At 40.7% G+C, this 22,676-nt stretch overlaps 1 protein-coding gene across 5 annotated transcripts; it reads right to left on the bottom strand.

Moving 5' to 3' along the window:
• On the bottom strand, positions 1-22,351 carry MFF (mitochondrial fission factor). 5 transcript variants are annotated; one of them, XM_069023820.1, is made up of 9 exons: positions 22,199-22,351; positions 17,630-17,847; positions 16,588-16,760; positions 15,533-15,621; positions 12,028-12,102; positions 8,737-8,895; positions 3,082-3,144; positions 864-948; positions 1-499 (listed from the first exon to the last, which is right to left on the bottom strand). In XM_069023820.1, the coding sequence occupies exons 2-9, from the start codon at positions 17,844-17,846 to the stop codon at positions 368-370; spliced, it is 993 nt and encodes a 330-aa protein (XP_068879921.1). In that variant the 5' UTR covers position 17,847; positions 22,199-22,351; the 3' UTR covers positions 1-367. The 5 variants fall into 5 exon arrangements, with proteins under 5 accessions (XP_068879921.1, XP_068879919.1, XP_068879918.1 ...); XM_069023818.1 differs by lacking the exon at positions 8,737-8,895 and having other exon boundaries at positions 22,199-22,282; XM_069023817.1 differs by lacking the exon at positions 12,028-12,102 and having other exon boundaries at positions 22,199-22,282.
• Between the last annotated feature and the right edge of the window lie 325 nt (positions 22,352-22,676).

Below are 22,676 nucleotides of genomic sequence, written 5' to 3'. Positions count from 1 at the left end.
TTTGTTTTTGTTTTTTTTTTTTTTTTTCCAAACCCATTTCATTTGTTCTCTTCGTTCCACAACAAAACCTCCAGTGGCTAGTCCTGGAGACGGCTGTCACACTGCATGAAGCAGACTCCCCATGGGCTGGTCCATGTTTACACAGAAGCATGCAAAGGGGGATACTGCAGCATTTGCAATGCAAATCTATTAAATACATTATATAACTGAACAAGGTGTCCCTTTAATACTGCAATTCTAGAGCCTTTATCTGTGGTGGAAGTTTCCAGTGTATTCATTATAAAACAGCATACAATTCCGAAACAGAAACAAGGAATTTTGCAAATTGTTTGTGTTTTCAACTAGTAAATCCTTCCGAGAGCTGTGTCTAGCGCCGAAACCAAAGCCAGCTATTGAGTAGCCAGAAAGCTACAGTAATGGAATACATGATCATTTCCCTCTTAGCACGCTCTTTGTTCTCTTCTTCCAGGAGCTGGAGACGGCGATTAAGTTTGATTATCTAAAAACAAATAAAGGCTTTTAATATTTCATTGAAAGTTGCCACACCTTCTAGAAGCTTCCAAATAACCACATAAAATTAGTATCTCAAACAGATGGATGTTAAACAGTTGATAATTTGCCTTTCTGTCTTCAGTCAGTAGTGACTAAATCTTACAGTCCCTAATATTTAGGAACAGAAACGGAGACAGATTCTCCAGATTTCCAGAACAATACATGATACGTGAAGGCAGTCCAGCAGGGGCACAGAGAGGAGCCCTTGCCCTGCCTGTTGTGGATACCTTTGTAGTCATAGAGAAAACCTCTTTCCCCATTTTACCACTACAGCTTTGTCCTAATACTGTCAACTACTGTGCTTTACATACCTGTCTTCGTAAGGAGGCAGCATCTACAACTGTCATGTCATCTGGTGTTCCCTCGAGCGTCGTATCAAAGTTGGAGAGACCATATCTATCAGAGAAAGGAGAAGGTTCAGTTGTCTCAGCCATGCAGATCATGCCATATTTTATCAACATTCTAGCAGATGAGTATTTTGGTGGTGATGGAAAGAAGAATTAAATTTTTTTTTGCAGCTGTTACAGAGCTGCATTTCAATAGGATCCTAACTGTGTAAAGCACATATGAAGTGGGTAAGTGCTTGACTAAATTCGGGTTGGTTGCTCTCCACACTTAAATATTTTTGAAGATTCTCTACACAGACAAACTTCCTGCTGACACACAGTTCCTCAAAAGACTGTTTCCAGTTATTTAACTGATTCATGAAACCTGAACATTGCCTGACCTACAGTGCCAAAGTTGCAAGAGACCTGGCAAGAGTAGAAATAACCAGAGACTTGCGAAGTGTCTTCTTTAAGTACCTACTTAAATGTCCCAAGGGGACACTTACTGAGATTAAGAACCTCAGTCACATTAATTTCTGTATTTTAGGCAGAGAATCTGGCAAACAGAACCCAGTGCAGAGTTACTCACTGCTTGCTGAACTGTGTGCATTAGAAAGTTTGTTCCTAGGGCACTCTGAGTTTTCTTAATGCAGCAATTCAGAAGGAGCATTATTCCAACTCCAGGACAAGTAAAATAAATACAGAACATTTATTATCAGTTAAAAAGTGGCAGAAAGTCTACATAGGTATGCATTTTGATCATCCAAGTGCTATCTCTTAACCAGACTAATTTCCAACAACTAACAGGTAAAACCAGTTCCTGATCCCCCACCTACCCCGGAGCTTCTCACTTTCTATCTTAAAACCTTTGTTTCCAATATTAGCTCCCGTTGACTTCCTTTCTCATTAGGACCCATGAACAACTGCTGCAAACAGCCTAGGAAATGGAACAAAATGATGCCAAGGCTACCAAATTGACAATGAATACACCTAAAAGAATGTTTAGCATTTAATGACAGTAAATGGTCAACTTGAACTAACGAGAATATGAGCAGAATTCCTGGAGCTTGCAGAATGCACTTAAGTGCAGAAACTAATTTTGCACTGCAGGTTCTTCCATCACTTTCAAGAAACTGCTCTTAAATGCCCTCAGCTCAAGCAGCCTCTCTTCCCCCAACAGACAAATTGTCACGTTTCCATGTATCACTGCTCATCAATACTTTGTTTCTCAATAATACCTGCTATTGCTACATGAGAGTTGCACTAGTCTGGACTTCAGTAACAGTGAAATCCTTCAGATCTGCAAAAATATAAATCAAGTTTTCCTTGCTCTACAGGTCCTCTGAAAGCCAAAGATATTTCTGATAAGGGTCTTTTTGTAGTTATTTTTTTATTAGTAGTAGATGCACCTACAGCTCTACAGCACAGTTGTCCCTCACCCTCCCGTGTGAGAGGCAGGAAGGGTCAGCGTTTCAGTGAGATGCACATGCCTCCCTCCCAGCTCACATCACAGTGTATCACTGCTGCTCTACAAATTCCAAACCATTCCAAGGGTTAAATCAAGAGGGTTACCAGCAAGAAACCCCTTGAGATATCTCTTGGGCCATTTAAAAAACTGAATTCCTGAGTTAGAGAAGAATCACCTGCTTGAATCCAATTTCTACTTAAGCACAAATCTAAACCTCCATTTTAATGAAAGCACTGAAGTCTAAATGGCAAATGGGAAAAATGGATGTGAAGGGACTATTATTTTTCCATTATCCTGACGATGGCATTATGTGTCAATCTTTTACCCAGTTCCACTGACACGATGTCAATCTGCCAAGACAATGGCAGGGAAAAGGCCTCCAGCTACACCCAATAAACAATCACAGGCACCTCCAAATTAGGTGAGGTAAGGACAAATTTTCTAGCAAGCTCCCTATTAATAGCAAATACTGGAACTATACAGCTCATGTAATGTAAGAGCCTCCTGTCACACATTAACCTGAGTCAGAGATCTGCAGCACAGTGTATCTCAGACAACTGACATCTGGGCAGGTGACTTGGATGGGGAAGGAATAAAGGCCTGAAATATCTCAAGAGTTGAGAGGCAGCATAAAAATGAGCATTGTGTTTCAAAATAACATCACTGGAAAGAGGGGAACAGAAATCCAAATTTTAGAATTAGTGGATCATGACTTAACAAAAAAATGCTCTTTACCTGGTGTTGTCATGATGAGGGTTAGAGGAAGTGGTAGCAGCTGACCCACCACGTAACATTGGCCTACAGCAGGATTTTGTAGATTGAAAGCACAAGACAGAACCAGGAAATGACAAACAGAGATAAGAGGTAAAACACACAGAACAAAGGAACATCAAAATACTTCCAGATATACTCAATAATGTTTCAATATACCTTCTATAATTTATTTTCTGGTAAATTGCACTTTCATATTTCTCTCATTCAAATTTAATCAACACTGAATGTTTTTGCAGCTAAGACATGTAAGCAAATTTTTCATGAAGCAGCTTCATTTACAGAAGACAAACTATTGGAATAGAAATTTAGGTGACTATTATCAGCCTTATAAGCTAATCATAGGAAACTTCAGGTTAAAAAATAAAAATTTTACCCCCCAAATCTAAAACCTCACCCAACAATAACAGGAAATCAATAAATGTACTACACGTACTTATAAAAACACTTTTAATCACCCTCTCCTCCCTGTAGGGAAAGGGGAGATTTGTCTTTCCTGTATTCATTTATGCTAGATGTAATTCAGAAAACTTGGGCTGGTATCCTAAGGGCCACAAATAGTCTGAAGAGAAGTAGATCTCTCCAGGGAGAAGTGACTACAGGCTTCAGGCAGATGTCTGAACATCCTTACAAATGTTGCTCTTTTCCTTTTTCTTTCTGGGTGGAGAGGAAGGTAGAGCTTTTTAAACTGCTACAACTTTCTAATATACATGAAGTTTGCAAAGAGAAGTTACTGTACTACAGTTCACAGCAGATGAGAGGACCAGCAGTACCCTCTGACAAGCTGGCACCTCGAGTTTCCACTGCCTCTGGTAATGAGGCATTAATGTTCCACATCACAGATGTGCAACAAACTCTGCAGGAGCCTGAAATCTTTTTTCAATCTCTTTAATTTTCCCAATGCCAACTGGAGATACTTGTACCATGCATTTAATCTACGTATACTGCAGGCTATAAAACTGAAGACAAAGAGAATCTGCATATGAAGATCTTTCCAGCAGATTTGTGTAGGAGGCAGAGCTTTGGTACCAAGGTTGCTGAGAGAATGCTGTGGCCTGGCCTGAAAGCCAGCCAGAACCATGCAAAAATATCACAACCACCAGCCTCACTTCAAAAGATCAGGATCTAGGAGCCTTGGCAAACTCTGCTACTTGAGGCACTATTTATTGGGACTAGGTCCTACTCTAGTTAGCACCGTAAGTACACACCACAATGTTCTCTTCTAGCACTTAAGCCAGCATGACGTGCTTGACAAAACAGCAAGCCCCATTTCCAATACATAAAGAATGTTCTTACCTAAACATACAAGATGTATCAAAAAAAGTTATCAAAAAAAAAGGTATTCCTAATCAGAGAAAGAATTCAGCTGGTCAAAGTCTTGTCTGACAGATGCTACAACTAAATACTTTGAGACAGAGTAAGAAATCAAGCACACAAGCTATGGAAAAGGTCACAGAATTTCTCTGAGAACTTAAGTCACCTGTAACTAACTGGCAGATATGTGAATGCCAGTGCCAGTATCCAGCAGGCATTTCCCACACCATCTGACACAGGACAACATTTGGATTCTGTGTAATGAGAACAATGGTCTCAAGTGCTCTCTAAATTCAGCCTCTGTGCCATCTTTTGGGAAACAAAGTTTTACAGCTGTTGTAGAATTAATCAATACTAATTTACAACTACCCTTCCCAAGGAAAGTCACAGGCTGGGAGACAGCTGAGGGCTACAGCAAGGCGCAAACCCAGAGCACTCTGGGATCTGTGCGAGTCTGGAATTTAAATTAAAGACCAGTCTTTAATCCCACTTCCCAACACAGCCAGGCTGTTAAGAAGCTGCATGTTGTTTCTTCCTTTTCTTTACAGTTCACATTTTATTTCATTACAGGTGGGCCCAAAAGTAATACCACAATATTCCCCCACCTCTTCTACACTTCTACCTGCTTGGTTTTTTATATCAACAGAAAATTGATTACATAGATCACAGTGGCCTCGTAACTGAGATCCTTACCCCAAAATTAGCAGCAAGTTTTTTGGTAAATACAGGGTGCACAATATAGGCAAGCTATTAAATGCATGGCCTTCTTTAAAAAAATAAGTGTACATTAAAAAAATAGGTGTACATTAGAACTTTGAATTTTCTGGCTACTTCTGTCAATTCCATCCTAAACATTAGTGCATGATCAGAAGAAGCCATAACTCCAAGGTCATGTATACTCCCTGCAAATACAACAACAACCTCAAACTTGAAAGGAATGCACAGGAATACAATTTAATACCAGTGGGCAAACAGGAAGTAAGGCAAGGAGCAACGGAATCTGGTCTGTCTTCCGCTGGTTCTACAGTGATGATGCAACCCTAAACACATGGTCTGGGAGGGAAACAACAAGGGATGGACAATCCAAGAATCTGGTCCAGCTTCCATCATTTCTGTGCCTGTGCCAGGGGACTGGGGCCAGCACACACTCTTTGCTCAGCAGAGGCAGCAGCTGTGTTCACCTCTGGCTGTCCTTTAAAATACCTCTGCAAGTCTCAGCAAGGCTGCAAGAATGGGCAGTAGGATAAAGGGATGTGTTCTGGACATGAACTGGGTGAGCTTCTGAAGTACAGACAGGGCAGTGGCTGGCTCAAACTGCTACTCCTGCTTGTCTCAGCGCCGCCAGCAGTTACCCCATGAAGTACAGCAATAGCTGCTGCCTTTCCCAGCCTCCTTCACATCTGCACACCCATCTCATTTCCTTCTGAACTATTATTACCCCAGGCCAGAGTCAAGTGTAGCCCTCTTTGATGGTCCTAACTCGCTTCCCATTTTATTTCTACAATGAAAAACATCATTAACTTTCTCAAGATAAAAAATGATCTTATAAAACCTCAGGTTATGATTATGTGGGTGAAGTTTGGCATTTTAAAAGGACAGTGGCTTTTTAGAAAGGGCTATCCTAAAGAAAGGAAATAATAAATTGCCATGCTCTTTCCTCCTAAATAAAATGTACTGAGACCCAAGAGCCAAAGAACAATTTAGACAAAGTACAGATTTCAACACAGCTCTATACAGCTATGAAATTGTCTGTTTTTCCTGCATTTACACATCACTAAAATCTCCTTAAATGCATGGAGCTTTTTTGGGGCTTGTCTGTTTGGCTGGTTTGTTTTCAGATTTTTTTCTGCTGTCTAGAGCATAAAAGATCAGTCTTTAAAGGACACTAGGGGTAGGCCCTGCAGTCATTCCACAGAAACTGAAACAGAAAAATGGTTAGAACTAGAAACCAAAACTGACCTATTGTCCTTGTCCAAGCTGAAGGAAATGCAAGAGTAAACAGCGATCATTAAATTGGTGCTCATTTAAATAACCCTTTATGTGAGTAGTGCTGGCTGAGCTAGGCATAACTCATTATCTGCAGCAGTACCATCAGCACCTACCGTTAGCAGTTTTAGTAGATTGGAAAATGTTTGGAAAAAAAAAAGACAAGCTATAAAACAAGTTAAAAATATTTTCAGTGAGTAACATACAGTCAGATCTTGTTAATTTTAGAAGACCTCTTCAAGTATTAAGCATAAAATGTTAAAATAGGTAAGGCTTTGAGATAGAAAGCACGTTACACAGAGCAAAAGAACAGAGTGCAGCTTTGGAGCAATTTAAAATGAACAATATTTTGCAGCCATGCAAGTGGATCATCCAAATTTCACATTCCCACGCCAGCTGTAATGGAGGGTGTCTAAACACCCAGCCACAAAGAATACACTTTCACCTTATTGAAAAGTTCATTATTTTGGCACCTATTTATCCATAGGTGGCTAGAAACAGGTTTCCCATTCCTTCTAGGAAGGTTAGCAAGAACACCTTAAAAATTAACTCAAACCAGCATGAGTCATGCAGCTTTTGAAGTATTCAGAGTCCTAGAAATTTTCTGATAATTGAAGTAAGTTGAAAGTGTATGTATGTATATGGATCTGTTTTCCAGAATCCAAGAAAACGCAGGCAAGAACATGCATAAGAGAAGCCAGGAACAAAACCTGTTAGCTTCACTGCAGGCTGGAAAAAGGGCTACAGCTCCAAACTATATTTTAAGAAGGACTCTTGGCACAGGATCCATAAGTACTACTGTTCATAGTACAGTTTCTTCTTATCTGTGAGCTTTAATTTGGCAAAACAAATCTATCATTCCATACAATTTTAATATTGATAAGGAAAAAAACCAGTATTGATGCCCAACTGTTGATAGGCATCAAAATTTTAACAGCTACAGCCTGGCATTTCATAGGATTAAATAATTCATTAGTTAAGCACCCAACTCACAGTATTTCAAGGGACTCTATGCAGCTGATTTTGTTTGTTTTTCTGCATCCCAGTTTAAGAACACAATGGCCAGCAAGACTGGAGTTCTTTACAATTCAGGAATGTTAATATGGGCATTTATGTATTGTCAGGTCAGCAAACACAGTGAGCTACAGGAGGTGCCAGTTTGGAAAGTGACTGCAAACACACAGACATTCACAGTAAGATTGGCTTGATAGTCACATTTCATTACCCAAACAACTAGAAAGCAAATAATTTAAACTTCACACTACAAATAATAAGTGTGCTGCTGGGATATTAGCAGAGGCAGATGGCAAATTTCAGAGAACTTGCTAGCACAGGCCACACTGAAGGGCTGCAGGAAAAATAACAGTTCCTCCCAGTGTTCTTACCAATTATTTCCCCTAATTCAACCTCCTGGCAGAGGTCTGAGTTAGCCCTACACTAGAGACTGTGTGCAGTTGTTACCTGAACTTCTGTGCTGGCATACAGCTAAACTGAAAATTGCTTTTGGTAAATGAACATTGCCATTGTTAAACCTTATGAATGTTTCTATAGTGTTAAACATGCCGTTCCTGGAACGCTTCCAAATTCCAAATCCAAACAGTGCAAGGATACACCAAGTGGGCAAAACTCTGCTGAAGAGAATGGAAATAACTATACAGGGATTACCATGAGGCTTGCTCTGGCTCATTACTCTCCAAGTGTCAGCTTATCCATAAAATTAGAAACAGCAATAATCAGAGCAGCAACTAACTCCTCAGTGTCCCCTGCCTTTCTTGCTCTCAGCATCCAGCATGGCCACCAGAGAGAACCATTCCCAATATAAACCATAAGTTTCAAGTCTTGACACATTATCAAAAGTAGTCTACAATGCCTTGTAATATTCTACCCTGTTTCTGCACATCTGTTTTAATGATTTATGACATCATCAACCCAATCTTATTGATTTGCACCATTGCTCACCAAAAGAAAAACAGAAGACAAGGTCTTTAAATTTGCAGGTTTGGGGTCAAGTATTAATTGCAGAAAACACTGATAATCTCAAAACAGCAAAACCCCTTGCAGCCACAGGCTAACCCTTCCTATTTAGATTTTTATTTGGAAGGAAACCAAAACTATATTTGAAATATCCTATATTTGAAACAAAAGCATTTTGAAATGTGAATTTTGGACATTTAAATTGCTTATGAATAGTGAAAGCAAAGGAAAGCAAAAGCAAATAATTTCATCTCATCATTTTGTAAACAGAAACCAAACTCCACTAAAAAGGAGAAAAGAAAAACAAAGCAGCAGAAGCTGGCAGAATCAGTGACAACCAATCACCTGCGGTTTTCATCCAGCACATCCAAGACCTGCTGGTAAGCCCTACGAGTGGAAGACTGGATAAACGACAAAATGCCACGAGCAGAGTAAAGATTAATTCCATCTTCAGGTAACATATTGGGAGGACAGACACGAGCCTGTTGCAGTGATGGGGTCACACTGTTCGTACAAGCACAGTAAACGAAGAGAGAAATACTAAAGTCAGATTTTAAATTAAAAAAAAGCTTTTCAGATAGACCCCATTCCAAAATGCTTATTGCTTGCTTTTGGTGTACCCTTCTCCCACCACTGTAAGGTAACACTCCCAAATTCTAGCGGTGTGGGGATTATGAGCTACATTTACATATGTTCATCAGAGGCAAACACAAGTAGTAATAAGGACACAGTTTTGATCTGTTATACAAGTTAGTTCTACAGAGTGCATGTACAGCTAAATCTGTACCTGTCAAAGTCAGTGTTCAAGTCCCCACTGACATCAATGAGAGGAGTGTTTATACAAGCACTGGCATTTTAAGAAAATCCTACACATCATGTCTTTTCAAAAAATAAGGCTTTTTCAATAAGGACATCTCACACAGAACCCTTTCAATAAAATTTTTTGGAAGCTGTGATCAAGATAGTATTTTGATTTGCACATGAACAAGTTTAAAGGCAAACTGCAACAAATTCCAAAAATAATAAAAAATTTACATCCCAGTGACAACAAATTACATGATCTAACTTGTTGACTGTGATGCAAAAAAAAATATTTTAAATATGCAGGACTGGAATTCAAACATGGCCATTTGGATTATACAAAACTTTTCTATCAGAAAGAAATTAGTTTTGATAAACTGCCTATGGTTTGCTTATGTTTCTTTACATTCAAAGTGACTTTATTCACATTTCCTGCACACATCAAGACTTAATCTTGATTTAATCTGGAAACTTTAATTAAAGATGAGATGCTTTTTTAATAGGAATTAATTTGTATTAACTTAATTGTAAATATTAACACACATGCAAACCAAGTGAGAGCCACTGTACCCGTTAAACCTCGGGTTAGCTTTTATTCCTAGATTAGCACCTGTATTTCAACACACTTCCTTGCCACTTGTGCTTTGCTACACAGCTTTGGATTTAGAATGTCAATCTTTTTGACCTTGGCATTTTAATAAAACACTAATGCTGAGTACTTGGAAGCTGGTTTGGTATTTGGCTAATCTTTAGCTGGGTCAGAATTCTGTGGATACTCTTACTTTGAATAGAGCTGCTCTGCAAGTGGCTGGCAGCAAGATCACAGAGCTGAGTAAGAAAGGAAGTTCCATTGAACAGGCTGAATCAAAGAATGTTACATGAATGTCACCTCACCCACAGCAGAGTTCAGCCATCCTGGGCCTCAAGGGACATTCAAAGACTGCAGCAGCTGGTGCTTGGCTGATACTGGTCACTGTTTATTACCTAAAGGGTAGGTATCTTTTCATGCTCCCATAGGCTACATTTCAATAAATATCTGGTTGCTTCCTTACAGCTTTTATTGTTCTCCAACACTTGCAGAACCCACCTTTCTTCTATATTTATGATGACTTCTACTGTGTAATCAATGGTAGTCATCACACCCACGTATTTTACTCTGGAATTACACTAGAAATGCCAATATTCAGTAGAAAAATAGCAAGCAGCAGGGGCAAGTTCAAAATATTGCCTAAAATGAATTTATCAGAATTTTTAATCCTTGTGGATTTGCTGGATTGAGGCAAATGAGGGAAGAGTTAAGGCTTGAACTCACAGTTATGTTTTACATTAAAAGTAATTTCTCCCGTTCATCACTTCAGAGATTTACAGAATAGGGTGAAAGACAACTTAAAAAAAAACCAGGTAGCAAATAATATTTAGACATATTGCAAAACAGAAGACATTGTGGAATTCCTGCTGTCCAGAATGGTATTACTGTAAATACTATAGCAATGATATTTGCATACAAAGACTTCTGTATATACTAAAAAAACTCTAAAAAATTAAAAAGCAAATGCAAAAAAACCCAGTTTAACTAAGACTGTACGGTTCCAGAATTAAGTTACATGTGCTGATTAAATTCAAAGTGTATATAGTAAGGAAAAATCACAAAATGAGAATAATTCTATGAAGGGCACAAAGGCCATGACAGAGGGGTGGAGAGAGAAGCAAAATTTTTCTTCTATTTCCCTTTTTCAGGACTTGAAATTACTGTCCTGTAAACATATGGTAGTCCTCTGGACTATGTCAGAGACCATGAAGAAGAAATAGAAAGCAATTACCTAACACACAAATCAGCCCAGATAACATAAGAAAAAAAAAATCTCTGCCATAACGACAACTCTCTAATATGTAGTATGAGCACTTATCATTAGACATGGTGGCTATCCTCATTTCCTCCGCCATTTCTACTTAAATGGTCTTCTTGTACGTATAGATTTGTTTCTCATTTCTGAAAAGAATTCTTAAATACAGCTCCAGCCACTTAGTTTATTATTCCCTGATTACAGACACGAGTCAATTCCAGGGCTTGGAACCAAACCAAACAACATGAAATTACAGACATTATTATAAAGAGCACAGTTGCCTTTTGCCGTATGCAGAGGTTTTAGTTTAGCAGTAATCTCCCCTAAACCTTCTCAAAGCATTTATGATGTACACAGGCTTTATTTCAGATATTTCTCTGACTTGCAGTTCTGGCAGTATCCAATGAGAAGTAAACAGATTCAACTTATTAAGGTTACTTTAAATTCAAGCACATAGACAGACATGCACACCATCACCTTCTCCTCCATGACTTGCATGAAGAACAGAATTTCTCAAACTGTGAAACTGAACTCTCTAGAAAGATGTGTTATTCTAAGGAAAAGGCTGGAGCAGAATGAAAATTAAGTGCTGCTCACTTTTCCATGCACTTTTGGTAGTTTGGTGACTTCCAATACAGAAAGGGAATCCTTGCCTTCAGCATTGGCTGTCAATGACCAATGAAAAGCTTTGTTTCTCCAGCTATTCAAAACCAACCAAAGAACAATGAGTCAAACAAACTAAAGTTATTTTGAAATTTAACTGTCCCTTTCATTAGCTGTCAGGTGTTTTTCCCTATGCTCTTTACAGAGGGAAACAATTTGGCCAAGTTTGAGAAACCCTGAAGCAAAATTAGAAACCGCACATTCAGTGTAGCTGTTCCAAATTTTATATTCTAAACTACAGCTACTTAGTCAGAATATTAGTACTGCAGAGAGCTACAGAATTAAACACACTCTTGATTTTCATATACCAGGTAACATTCAGGCTTACGTGCAATCCTTAGTCGAAAGAGGTGACTGGAACCGTGGCATTTTATTTCTTGGGACAGTATCTGATCTGTGCCACCTTGAATAATAATTGTAATCTCTTAAGTAAGCATCCTTAGAAATAGAGGGATTGTAATTTAGAGAGCTGTCATTATTGCTGCACAGACAGTTATTGTACCAGCAGGTACTTGTTAGTCCCAGGATTTCTAAGAGCATTAGAGAATTACTGACTTTAGTGAAGCCCAGCTGCCAAAAAATCCTCAGAACTGTCTCTGCATGCAACTGGGTGAGAAGAAGAGAAAGACAATGGAAGAGAAACAACTACTTGTGCCATGTCAAGAACACTGTGATAGGGAGCCCTGCCAACTCTCACTTGCACCTGACAATCTATTCCAGAATGTTTAATTTTGTCACTTCGTAAGTCAAGCACTGGAATTTCACACAGTGCATCTGCATATTTTGTCCAAGGAGGACAACAGTGTCCTAGATTAAAACTTGAGAACTGTAGCCATATTTTGACAACAAAGGTTTTAAAAGGCAGTGCTCCAAGTGCCTCTTCATTGGAGTCCTCATCACAGCATCTGAGCAGCCCATCACGGGGACTTCCTCTTCTATTTGAAGATGCGAACCAGATTTCACACAAGCAAAAAAAGAAGAGCTGATTTTTGTCAAGGTAGAGCACCCACAGCATTTGTTAGTGCAGAAGTAAACCATTTTTTCAGCCAACAACACCACATATAAGAACTTTAGGAACAGCTAGTTTCTTGTATTTTTGTATCACTGGAAAAATTAGTATTTCCAGATGGTAAAGGAATTTCAAGGTGAAATAAATGAGGCAACAGGTGCACAATTACATTTTCTGTTGTGCAAAGAATAGATTTACATGAAATTTGTCTTTTCTTTTGCAGTTTACACTCTACGTCCTGTGGGCTTAAATTGTGAGGAAACAAGAGCCAAGAGGTTATTTTTTCACCAAGTACAGAAGGCCTGGCTTTTCTGCATTTTTGGGAGCCACACAGGTTCCACTGTGAACGTGGGTGTTTTTACAGTCTGAATCCACAGAACATTCTCCTGAGAATTAGCCAGGTACAAAGTCACATCCTCCACTTGGAAACTGACAAAACCCGGATGAGGGAGGAATGTCAGACTCAGCATCACAGAGTGCCATAGGCATGTTCAAAGTGATTTCCTTTTTTGATCATATTGTATCAGAAGAAGCAATTATGACAAAGAAAGAAGCCATTTCTAGGAACCACTGTGATTTCAAAGCAGATGATCTAACACTAGACTCAGCATAACTTCTGTCATAAGAAAACAAGCGCTTGGGAGGACAAGAGAAAAATGAAGTTCTACTAAAATACATTATCTGCAGGTCAGCAAGTGCAGAATACTGCAATGAAGAAGGATATCTTCCACATGGGCAGCAGAGAATACAGATCAGAAGGCTCAATATAATCTAGCTATTATTTTTCATACAAGCAAGAGAAGAGATCCTGGATCAATCAAAAAGATACAATGGAAAGTGCTTGGCATTGGAATTTTGATTCATTTGACAGACCTTATCAAGCACTAGCATGGGCATCAAGAGAGGAAAACTAATCTCCAGGTGTGTCATAATTTCCTGGCTTTTGTAAATGATAAACTGAGTCATGCCAGCTGCCAGTTATATGTTCCTTGATCACAGACTTTTTAAATTTACAAGGTCCCAGGTGCTTATTGTATTGCTAAGCCTCTGAAGGATTGAAAGTAGATTTAAAAACTGTGACAGCAAATAACATGCAGACCATGTAAACCCAGTAATTCTATATATAACTAGTGACAGCAATGCACATGGGTGAATTTTACACATTTAGAATTTTCAGATTCAAGAAGTCCAGACAAGTGTGAGAAATCTGACAGCAACTATAGGCAGAGCTAATCTTACTATTTTCTCAGATGGCTGGCATGGCCCATGACTTTTGGAAGACTAAACTAACACGGGAAGCAAGTGTAAAGCAATTTCAAGAAATTGCAAGAATTTCTTTACCATCTGTTTTTCCTTTTAAGTGCAATACATCAAAGACTGGCAAAGCAGAGCTGGCAGCATCAAAGGGAGGAAAGTTTCCACAAGAAGCTCCCATCACATGAAGACCATCTACTCCAGCATGTACCATGTCCAAGCTACCAGATGGGCAAGACAAAGCCATTCTGAAGTGACATTCCAGTGTGTCCAGTCCAACAGGACATAACTGGGTAAGTGACACCTGGACACCGAGGAGGCTGAAAGAACACCCAGAGACTGAGCTGATCAGGAGCTTAAAGATGGGAATCTAAGTTTTGCCAGCTCAGTATATGTGTGTGACTCTGCAGACCTGAGCACCTAGACATGTGCAATCTATAAACTTGCATGAACTGAAAGTCTGATTAAATAAGAAGGGCAAGATATGAAACAATATTTCCATAAATATCTGGAAGAGAAGGAGAACTGTATCATGTGTGGAACATGCATCAGGATACATTTCACCTGTTTTAGCCAAACTAACAGGTGGACAGATTTGTAGCACACAAAGTATCTCCTAGTGCCCCTGCTGTAAATAGAAGAAAACAGGCATTTCTAGGACATAATTCACTTGCTCTACTTTAGACTAAAAATAGGTAGACCCTAACTAGGTTATGCACTTATTTCCCTCTAGTCACTGAAAATTAAGTTTTATGGTGATTTAGTGACAGTGTTACTCAGTCTACATTGGGACAGATGAATCCCATCTTTTAAATTTTAAATCTGAAGCCTTTTCTTAGGCAAGTATTCCTTATGGCAGCCATATTAAAATTCATATATAAAAGATTTCCAAGTGTTACATTGCAAAACCAGTTATTTCCAGGTGGAAAGATGCTGCCACTCAGAATAAACCATGATTAATCCAAGACTATCATATCTAATAAAAATTTACAGACATATGTCTTCAGAAAGCACCCTAAGAACTGCTACCTTGAATGGTAACAATAGATGAAGTTTCCAATTCTAAATGTTCCTTGCCATTTTGGTCAGAAAAGATTAGTATATACTCAGAGATTCCAATATATGAAGCACAGTGACACCAAAGAAAAATTACTTATTCTAATATTTATGAGGAAATAAAAATATTTCTTATTCTATGAATGAAAATCATTGTAATATCAACAGTGAGAGAACTGGGAACATTTTGAAGCACAAAGAACTCAATTTCCTGAAAGTTCAGGGGGAAAAATACTATACCAACTCAGAAACTGAAAAATATCCTGAAATAACAATTCATGGTAACTGGTGAAACCAACTGTGAGCCCACAAACACTTCCACCTATTCACTGCAAGAAGCCACCTCATTAAATAAAACCCATCGAAATGAAGAAAAATGCTGGCATTATAATAGTTAAAATTATGTAATTGCCACAACATACAAAACATTAGTTGGGAAAAGCAAGAAGGTAAGGAAAAAAGGCAGTGTGTCCCAAAGCTGCAGCAGTGCCCGCGCAGGCGGGGCTGCACTCACATGGAATCATTGCGGGCCAGCTGCCCATTCTGCCGCGTGGCGTTTTCGCTCATGGAACGCTCTCTCTTCAGCCTTCCCACCGAGCGCACCTGCAGCAAAGGAGGAAAAGAGACATAAAAGCCAGAGAGTTCCAGCACACAACACTGTGCACTGGAGCTTTGTCAGTCAGATCTGCCCTCAGATAAAGGCACATTTCCATGGGTTTCACAGTGGTTAGGAAGAAAACAACTGATGACAGGATCTGATGCTGGTACATGTAAAATCAGGCTCCAAACTTACTGCAACCCTGTTGTTACCTATCCATTTGATCTGATGTCAAAACTATGAACCAACAGAATTTTGAATATTCTCTGGAGATGCTCAAAGCCCTCTGGACACAACCGTGAGTAACATGGTCTAGGATGATCCTGCTTGAGGGAAGCTGGACAAGATGACCTCCAGTGGTCCCTTCCAGCCTTAACCATTCTGGAATTACCTCCTATCACCAGAGATAAACATATTTCTATTGTATTTTATAAGTCTATAAAATATGCAGCTTCATAAATAATTATCCATGTTTTGTCAATTGCCATTATTCACTTGGATGCCAATGTTATACCATTCTTTGAAGCTGGTTTTCAGGGTCTTGTTAAAACTCATTAATTCTGTGTGGTGTTATATCATCTAGCTATGAAGTCCAGAGTTTAACTGTATACATTACAATGTCTAACTATATACAATTACAAGAATCTTACTTTTTTTCTGGTACTCTGTAAATAAACCTTGCAGCCTTCTCTTCAGCACATGGATTTTTTTGTTAGAAGTATTTTGGGTAGTTCTAATTATGATTTTATTTTTGTAAGTAGTGAGTAAGCTTGCTGAGCATGGCAATCCCAGGCCATCTGCCACTTCAAAGTCTAATCAGAACAACTGTAGTGCTAATAACAATATTTTTCTATTTTCCCAACATATGTCAGCACCAAGTTGATCTGCATGACAGTAGAGAAATCATTGGTCATTTCACTTTCTTTAGTAGAATGCTTCTCATCTAAGGAAAAAGCAAAATAAATACTGGCCTCTTCACTTTGAGGTGTCTGCTGTGGAGGTTTTTCTAGGTCCAAAAAATCTAGCGGTTGATCACTAAGAGAAATAACACGGGGAGGAGTTTTCAATGCCAGTGGTTTGAATGGAGTAGACTGAAGAATGTCAAGGTCTGCTGGTCTGGAAAATGGAATGTCTTCACTATTACCTGCAAGAACATCAGTTGTCAATAGAAAGCAAACTGTTCTGAGGCCTGAGGGCCAGTGCTACAGTTCAAAAGGACATCACAGCAGTTACCTCCCCTGCCTATGCCAAATGATCAAGTATAATCTTGTTTAATAGGTCTTGTATGTTAAAAACTACTATTAAAGTGCTCATAAAGACCACATTATTTGACACTTATTTGAGCAGTTTCTCTGAGAACAATGATCCTGAGTAACCCTGAACCACATCAACTGTTATTGCAAGTGAGGGCACTCAAGACACAGTCCTATCAGTGGTGTATTTGATTGGGAACATCAAAGCATAAAATATATATGCATGTCACACATTTTGCAAACTGTAAGACCTTCAGCAGTTCTGGATCTGTCACTGTAAAGCCCATGACCACAAATACTAAAGTAATGTTGATAGAGTCTACTCATAACAGACAGATTTTTAACAAAATTAGCATTCTGATTAAAATCAAACACATTACAGATGACAAATATAGAGCACATCCCCAAAACTTGTTATAGTTACTTCAGCTTACAGTTAATTGCTAAAAATTAGGTGTAAATCAATAAACATTAATTTTTTCCATCCAAAAATAGCATAGTAAGATGAAATATCAGCAATTAAACCTTCTGTTCATAGTTAATCCATCAGCTGTCTCCATTATAAGCTACTCCAAAACTATTCACAAAAACATTTTCAGAGCTTAAGAAACTTCCCAAGTTAAAGAGCTTTAACTGTTTGAACACCAGAAAGCATTTTACAGGTTGTTCTTTTAAAAATGACATATCAATATATATTTTTTCCATCCAGAAATCTGGGGAACTAATTTAAGGTCTCACCTGCACTGCAATGCAGACATACCTGCCACTACAATCCGCTCTGGAACCTGCATAGTTACACTGGCATTTGGAAATCCTTCCTGGCTGCCCTTCTCCAGGTCAGCATTCTGAGGAGCCACTTTGAGCTTCTCCGGGACTCTCATGCGCTGGCTGATGCCCTCGGTGTATTCCATCTCGTACTGCAGCCGGTTCATCTCTGCCATCTCGGCAGCCGGGGAGGGGAATGCAGCCCCACTCATTCTGCCAAAGGGAAACCAAAACTCTCAGAGCAGTACAGGAACCCAGCAGGAAGTATGGAAAGGAAACACTTTCTTCTGATCACCAAGGAAGTAGGAGATCCTAACTGAAGAGTCTTATTTACAGGAAGAAATTATGCAATAAAATTCATAGGAAGTGCAGTAACAAAGTGCTCAGAGGTGCAGGCAATGAAAGAAGAACAAAGTGATGCTGTAGACAATGCTCAAATTGAGGGTCCTCAAATTGAGCCATAACAAATAAAAAAAAAGACAAAACAAACCAACCTAGAAATTCTGTAGATAAGGTACTATTCCTGCACCAGCTGGCAGAAATAGAAACATAAACAAACGCATCAAACAATTGGTAGGCTTGATTGGAAATCTATTCAGGATTGGTGAGAGATCTAAATTATTGACTTTCATTTGCACAAATCCAGTATACTGGTAGTTGAGAAAATGGCTGAAGTCTCAAAAAACTGCATCTTGAGGCAGGGGAATGACAGAAAAGACTCAGTCTGGGCAGCAGCCCCCTGCTCACTGTCAGTCACCCAGATCTTACCCCACCCTACAAGGACAAAGTTCCTTATCAACAACCTGTCAAATCAGCTTAAAACTGAGAATATTAATAACCCTTCCCAAATGCAGCAATTCTTTAAAATTCTCACATTTTTCTGTAAATTAAAATCTTAATTTTGCAGAACTGATACAAGATGGGGAGGAGAGAGACCAAGACTTTATTTAAACTTAAAAGAATTTGCCAATACTTTATATATACATTTTCCTAGAAAAGGAGTGGGATCTCATATGAAGCAGTGGAGGAGTTTCCTAGAAACTGGGCTGTGAGAAACTGACTAATGCAATTGCTGGGAGCTGTGTCAAAGACCAAGGTAACTGGGGGTTTGAAGTTAGATTTAAGGCCAAGAGAAAAAGAAATCCTAGAGCTGCACCGAGGGGGTGGCTGGAAGGGAACCTCAGCTGGGAGAAGTTGATCACATGCAGTGGCCCTTGCTGATGACTTAGATCCAGATAATGGTTATGGGCTCAGTTAAGAGACCCAGAAGCTGCATCTGGAGTAGGGCTGGAAAGGGGCTCCCAGAGGAAACAGTGAGCTGGAAGAACTGGTTGTGGGAAACTTTTCATCCAGGCAATGGCTGGGCCCTTGTCAACAGCTCACACTGAGGTGATGGTTATTTTTAGGGTGAGGATAAGAAAACAAAGTTTCTAGACATACACAATATGCAAATACAGCTTTCCTGGCAAACCTGCCTATGTGAAGCACAGCTTACTCTAGCATGAAATCTTTCAGTGGTGTTGCTTAAGTAGGTCCCTAAATGAAGTAACCCATCCTGGCAAAAAGGCAGGGTTTGCCACTAAAATTGCAACTACATTCCTTTACTATTTTTGGCAGCAAGGCCACGTCTGCTGCTGTGTGTGCGCTTTGCTGAGCTGAACGTGCAGAACTCTGAGAGCAAAAGGCCTCAGTGCAGAGCAGCCACAAGGCAGGTGAGACAGCCCACAAACCCTCCCTCCCACCATCTCACACAAGCAATACTTCCACATTTATTAATAAAACCTTGAATAATAACCTTCAGACAATGGAGAGAAGCACAGAGAAGGATCTGGATCGTGTAACACACAAATACACACAGAGTATATCCAAGATGTGATGCACCTGGCAGTCCATCCTGGGAGCCTCAGGGTTATTTGCAAGACTTACTATCACCACAGATCAAATAAAGTATCTCATTAATATCAAAGTGTCACTGTAGCACAGTAGGAGAACGGGTGATCAGGGAGCAGGCAAAAAGGTCACTGTGCAACCTTAAAAAAAAGGTCTATATAAAATTTAAAAAAATTAGTTTTAAAGGAGATACTTGAAGTGCTGCAGATTTACTCCACCTGTATTAATTCTCATTGTTTGTATCAAGTGAAAGAAAGTGAAACAAACCATTTCACTAGAATAAACACTTTATAGCAGTTCAAGAGGTGCTTAAGCATGTCACTTCAAAATTTTTAACCTTTTCACATGGAGTTTTTCCATCCCTGCCCTTTGCTTTTACAAACTAGATTTGTCCCTCTTTCAAGATGTGTGCTAGATCAGCCAGTGACATGAACAAAATATGCAGCCTTCTAAGACTTCCACATTCTAAAAGGTGCTTTTCATTTTAAACATTGTCTGTGATCAGTAAAGCATTTCCAGATCTAATAAAAATCATAATGTCAAGAGAAAGACCAAATTTTAAGAACTTACAGTACCCAGAGTATTGACTGGCAACAGCTTTAAGCACACTTATTGCTCACACGACTTCACAAAAGGTGTTTCCCTGCTTGCTCACTTTCTCATTTTGAAATACCTGGAAGGTTGCAGGGAGCAAGCATCCCTGCCCTGCAGCAGTGTTTGCACCACAGCTTCCCTACAGCTTGGCATGGCTTTTGGACACAAGTCTGCACAACAACTGCTTTCCAGCTGCAAGGTAAAATCTACACAAAATCAGACAGCAGCAGCAGAGTCACTTTATAAAGTATTTACAAACTAAATGTCACTGTTTAGCAGTATTTGCCAAGGACCTACAGATACAACACCTCAATATCTTTCTACTCTTGTCTACTTTGTGTCACTGAGAACCGGATTTGCTGTCAAAGTGATTTCAATTTTTACTCCTTTTCACAAGAGAACAGCAAAACAAGAACCAGTGAGATCTCAGCAACAAACATTTTAATGAAGCTTCTGAACAAAACAAAGTTATGTTTTCTACAATGTCCTTGTTACACAAAGCATTTTACAGAAAGTATTAATAATAAATCAGGGAGATTGAGGATTTTAAAATGGATATTTACAGGACTAAGTATCTCGTAAAGAGGCATGATAATTGAGAATGATAAGACAATAAAAATCCAAACACAAATACAGGATAAATAGACAGAGAACAGCTGAAGTGCAAATGAGCATCAGCAGCATTAACTGAAAGAGATAAAGGAAGGAAGAAATCCAGAGGAGAAGGCAAGAGAGAAAAAGAGGTTATAGAAAGTGAGTTATGTGTTCAGAAAGACACAGTAGTATCTCCTTCTCCCTCTCCTAAACAAGAACGTCAATGGAAGAGTTGAGGACAAAGCAATGCATACAAATGTGAGGGATGACTGTTTGGCAGCATTCTGGCCATAATCAGACATTGGCCATATCTGTGCTGCAAGGGGGAATATTCTGCACAGTGTGGAGCCCCAGATACAAGATGAGCTCTGGTAACAGTACACCTCTGCCAACACTGAGATCAGAAGAGGTTTTACAACCCACACCAAACTGTAGTTTCTCCAGCTCCATTACTGTTTGTTCCTGATGTGGCTACTTCAAGGTCCTCTCTCTGTTCGTGTGCACGTAAGCTACAAAGTGTTCCCTTGGCAAGAGTGCAGATATCCTTGGACAAATAAAAAGGGGAAGAGGAAGACCCAGAGCAAAGTTAAGGATACGAATTAAGGACCCAAAGGACTCTATTCTGGAGCCCTACAACTGTCAGAATATAGATCAGAGAGGCTGTAAACTAACAAAGCACAAACAGAACAATCTGAAGGAAAGGAGCACCAGGTGTAGGCTAAACGTTGAAAGCTGTTCTGTCAAGTACAGTTACAGGTGCTGAACTTAACACAATACACTGGTCCCTTTCTCTAGCACTGGGATGACATCAACAAAATGTACCTATTACAGACGAGCAAGGCTATATAATCACAAAACACTAAAGGCTGCATTCTTTCAAGTTTGCTTTACTCCAGCAGAAGGTTTTAACACAAAACAGGCTTTTTTAAGTAAGAAAAAAATTACTGGAGAACGTTAACAGAAAAACGTCACTCTGACAACCATTTTTCTGAAACACCCAAATATTCACTGTGCTGTGGCGGCATTAAGAGCATTCGGCAATAGAGGGGGGTGTAGGTGCTTCCTTCCCTTTATGGAGGGGTCATCACGGCGGGTCAGCCGGTAATGTCCGAGGGAACGGGGGACCCCGCGGCCTCGGCGCTTCGCCCCCTGAGTGTCCCCGGGCGGGTCGAGCCCCCGGGACAGGCGCTTGTCCCGCTGCCGAAACGCTCCCACGACACCCGGCAGCGCCCCCGGCCGCGGGGCGAAGCCCGAGGGGCCCCAGATCGGGGCGAGGGGCAGTGCTGGCAGCGGGGAGACGGGGCGGGACAGGCCCTGAGAGGGCCGGGGCTGAGCGGACACACGGCTGCGGGCAGCGGGGGGCACACGGGCTGAAGGGGCTCCGGCTCCGAGAGCGGGGAAGGGCCGGCTGCGGCCCCGCGGACAGGCCGAGCCCCCCAGGCGGAACTGGGGCCGCTGCCGCGAGGCCCCGGCGTTCCGTACTCACCCCGAACGGCAGGAAGAGACCGGGGAGCGCTGCCAGCCCGGCCCGCCCGGGAGCGCGTCAGGCACCGCGGCACCGCGCCCGCACCGCGCTCCGCTGCTCAGCCGCCAAACGCTACCTGCGCGTCGCCATCGGGCTTCCGTAAGGGCCGCGCTCACGTGACTGGAGGCGGGCGGAAGCGGCTCTCGCCGGTGCCTCACGTGTAAGGGAGCCGGGGGCAGCCATCTTTAGTGAGGGCAGTCTGCGCCGCGCAGGCGCGCTGGGCTCCCCGGCAAGGTGACCTGCGGCGCGGCCGCGGAGCGGAGCGGGCTGGCTGGGCTTTGTCCGGGGTCGCGCTGCGGCCGGTGAGCCGCGCTCCGTGCGGATACACGGAGGGGTAGCGTGTGCTGCGTGCGTGGAGAGTGTGTCTGGGTGTGTGCTGAGCCCTCGGCACCGGCAGGAGCCGGCGCACTGCGGGGCACGTCTGCCGAGTCACAGCCCG

The sequence above is a fragment of the Aphelocoma coerulescens genome, chromosome 9 (assembly GCF_041296385.1).
Source record: "Aphelocoma coerulescens isolate FSJ_1873_10779 chromosome 9, UR_Acoe_1.0, whole genome shotgun sequence".
NCBI lineage: Eukaryota > Metazoa > Chordata > Aves > Passeriformes > Corvidae > Aphelocoma > Aphelocoma coerulescens.
This window is presented reverse-complemented; position numbering and strand designations above follow the sequence as displayed.

Coding starts and splice junctions, on each gene's coding strand:
- MFF (XM_069023820.1), bottom strand. CDS start 17,846: ATGAGTGGGGCTGCATTCCCCTCCCCGGCTGCCGAGATGGCAGAGATG. Junction 16,761..17,629: donor AGAGCGGATTGTAGTGGCAG/GTATGTCTGCAT, acceptor ATGTTCTTGCAG/GTAATAGTGAAGACATTCCA. Junction 15,622..16,587: donor AGACACCTCAAAGTGAAGAG/GCCAGTATTTAT, acceptor CCTTTGCTGCAG/GTGCGCTCGGTGGGAAGGCT.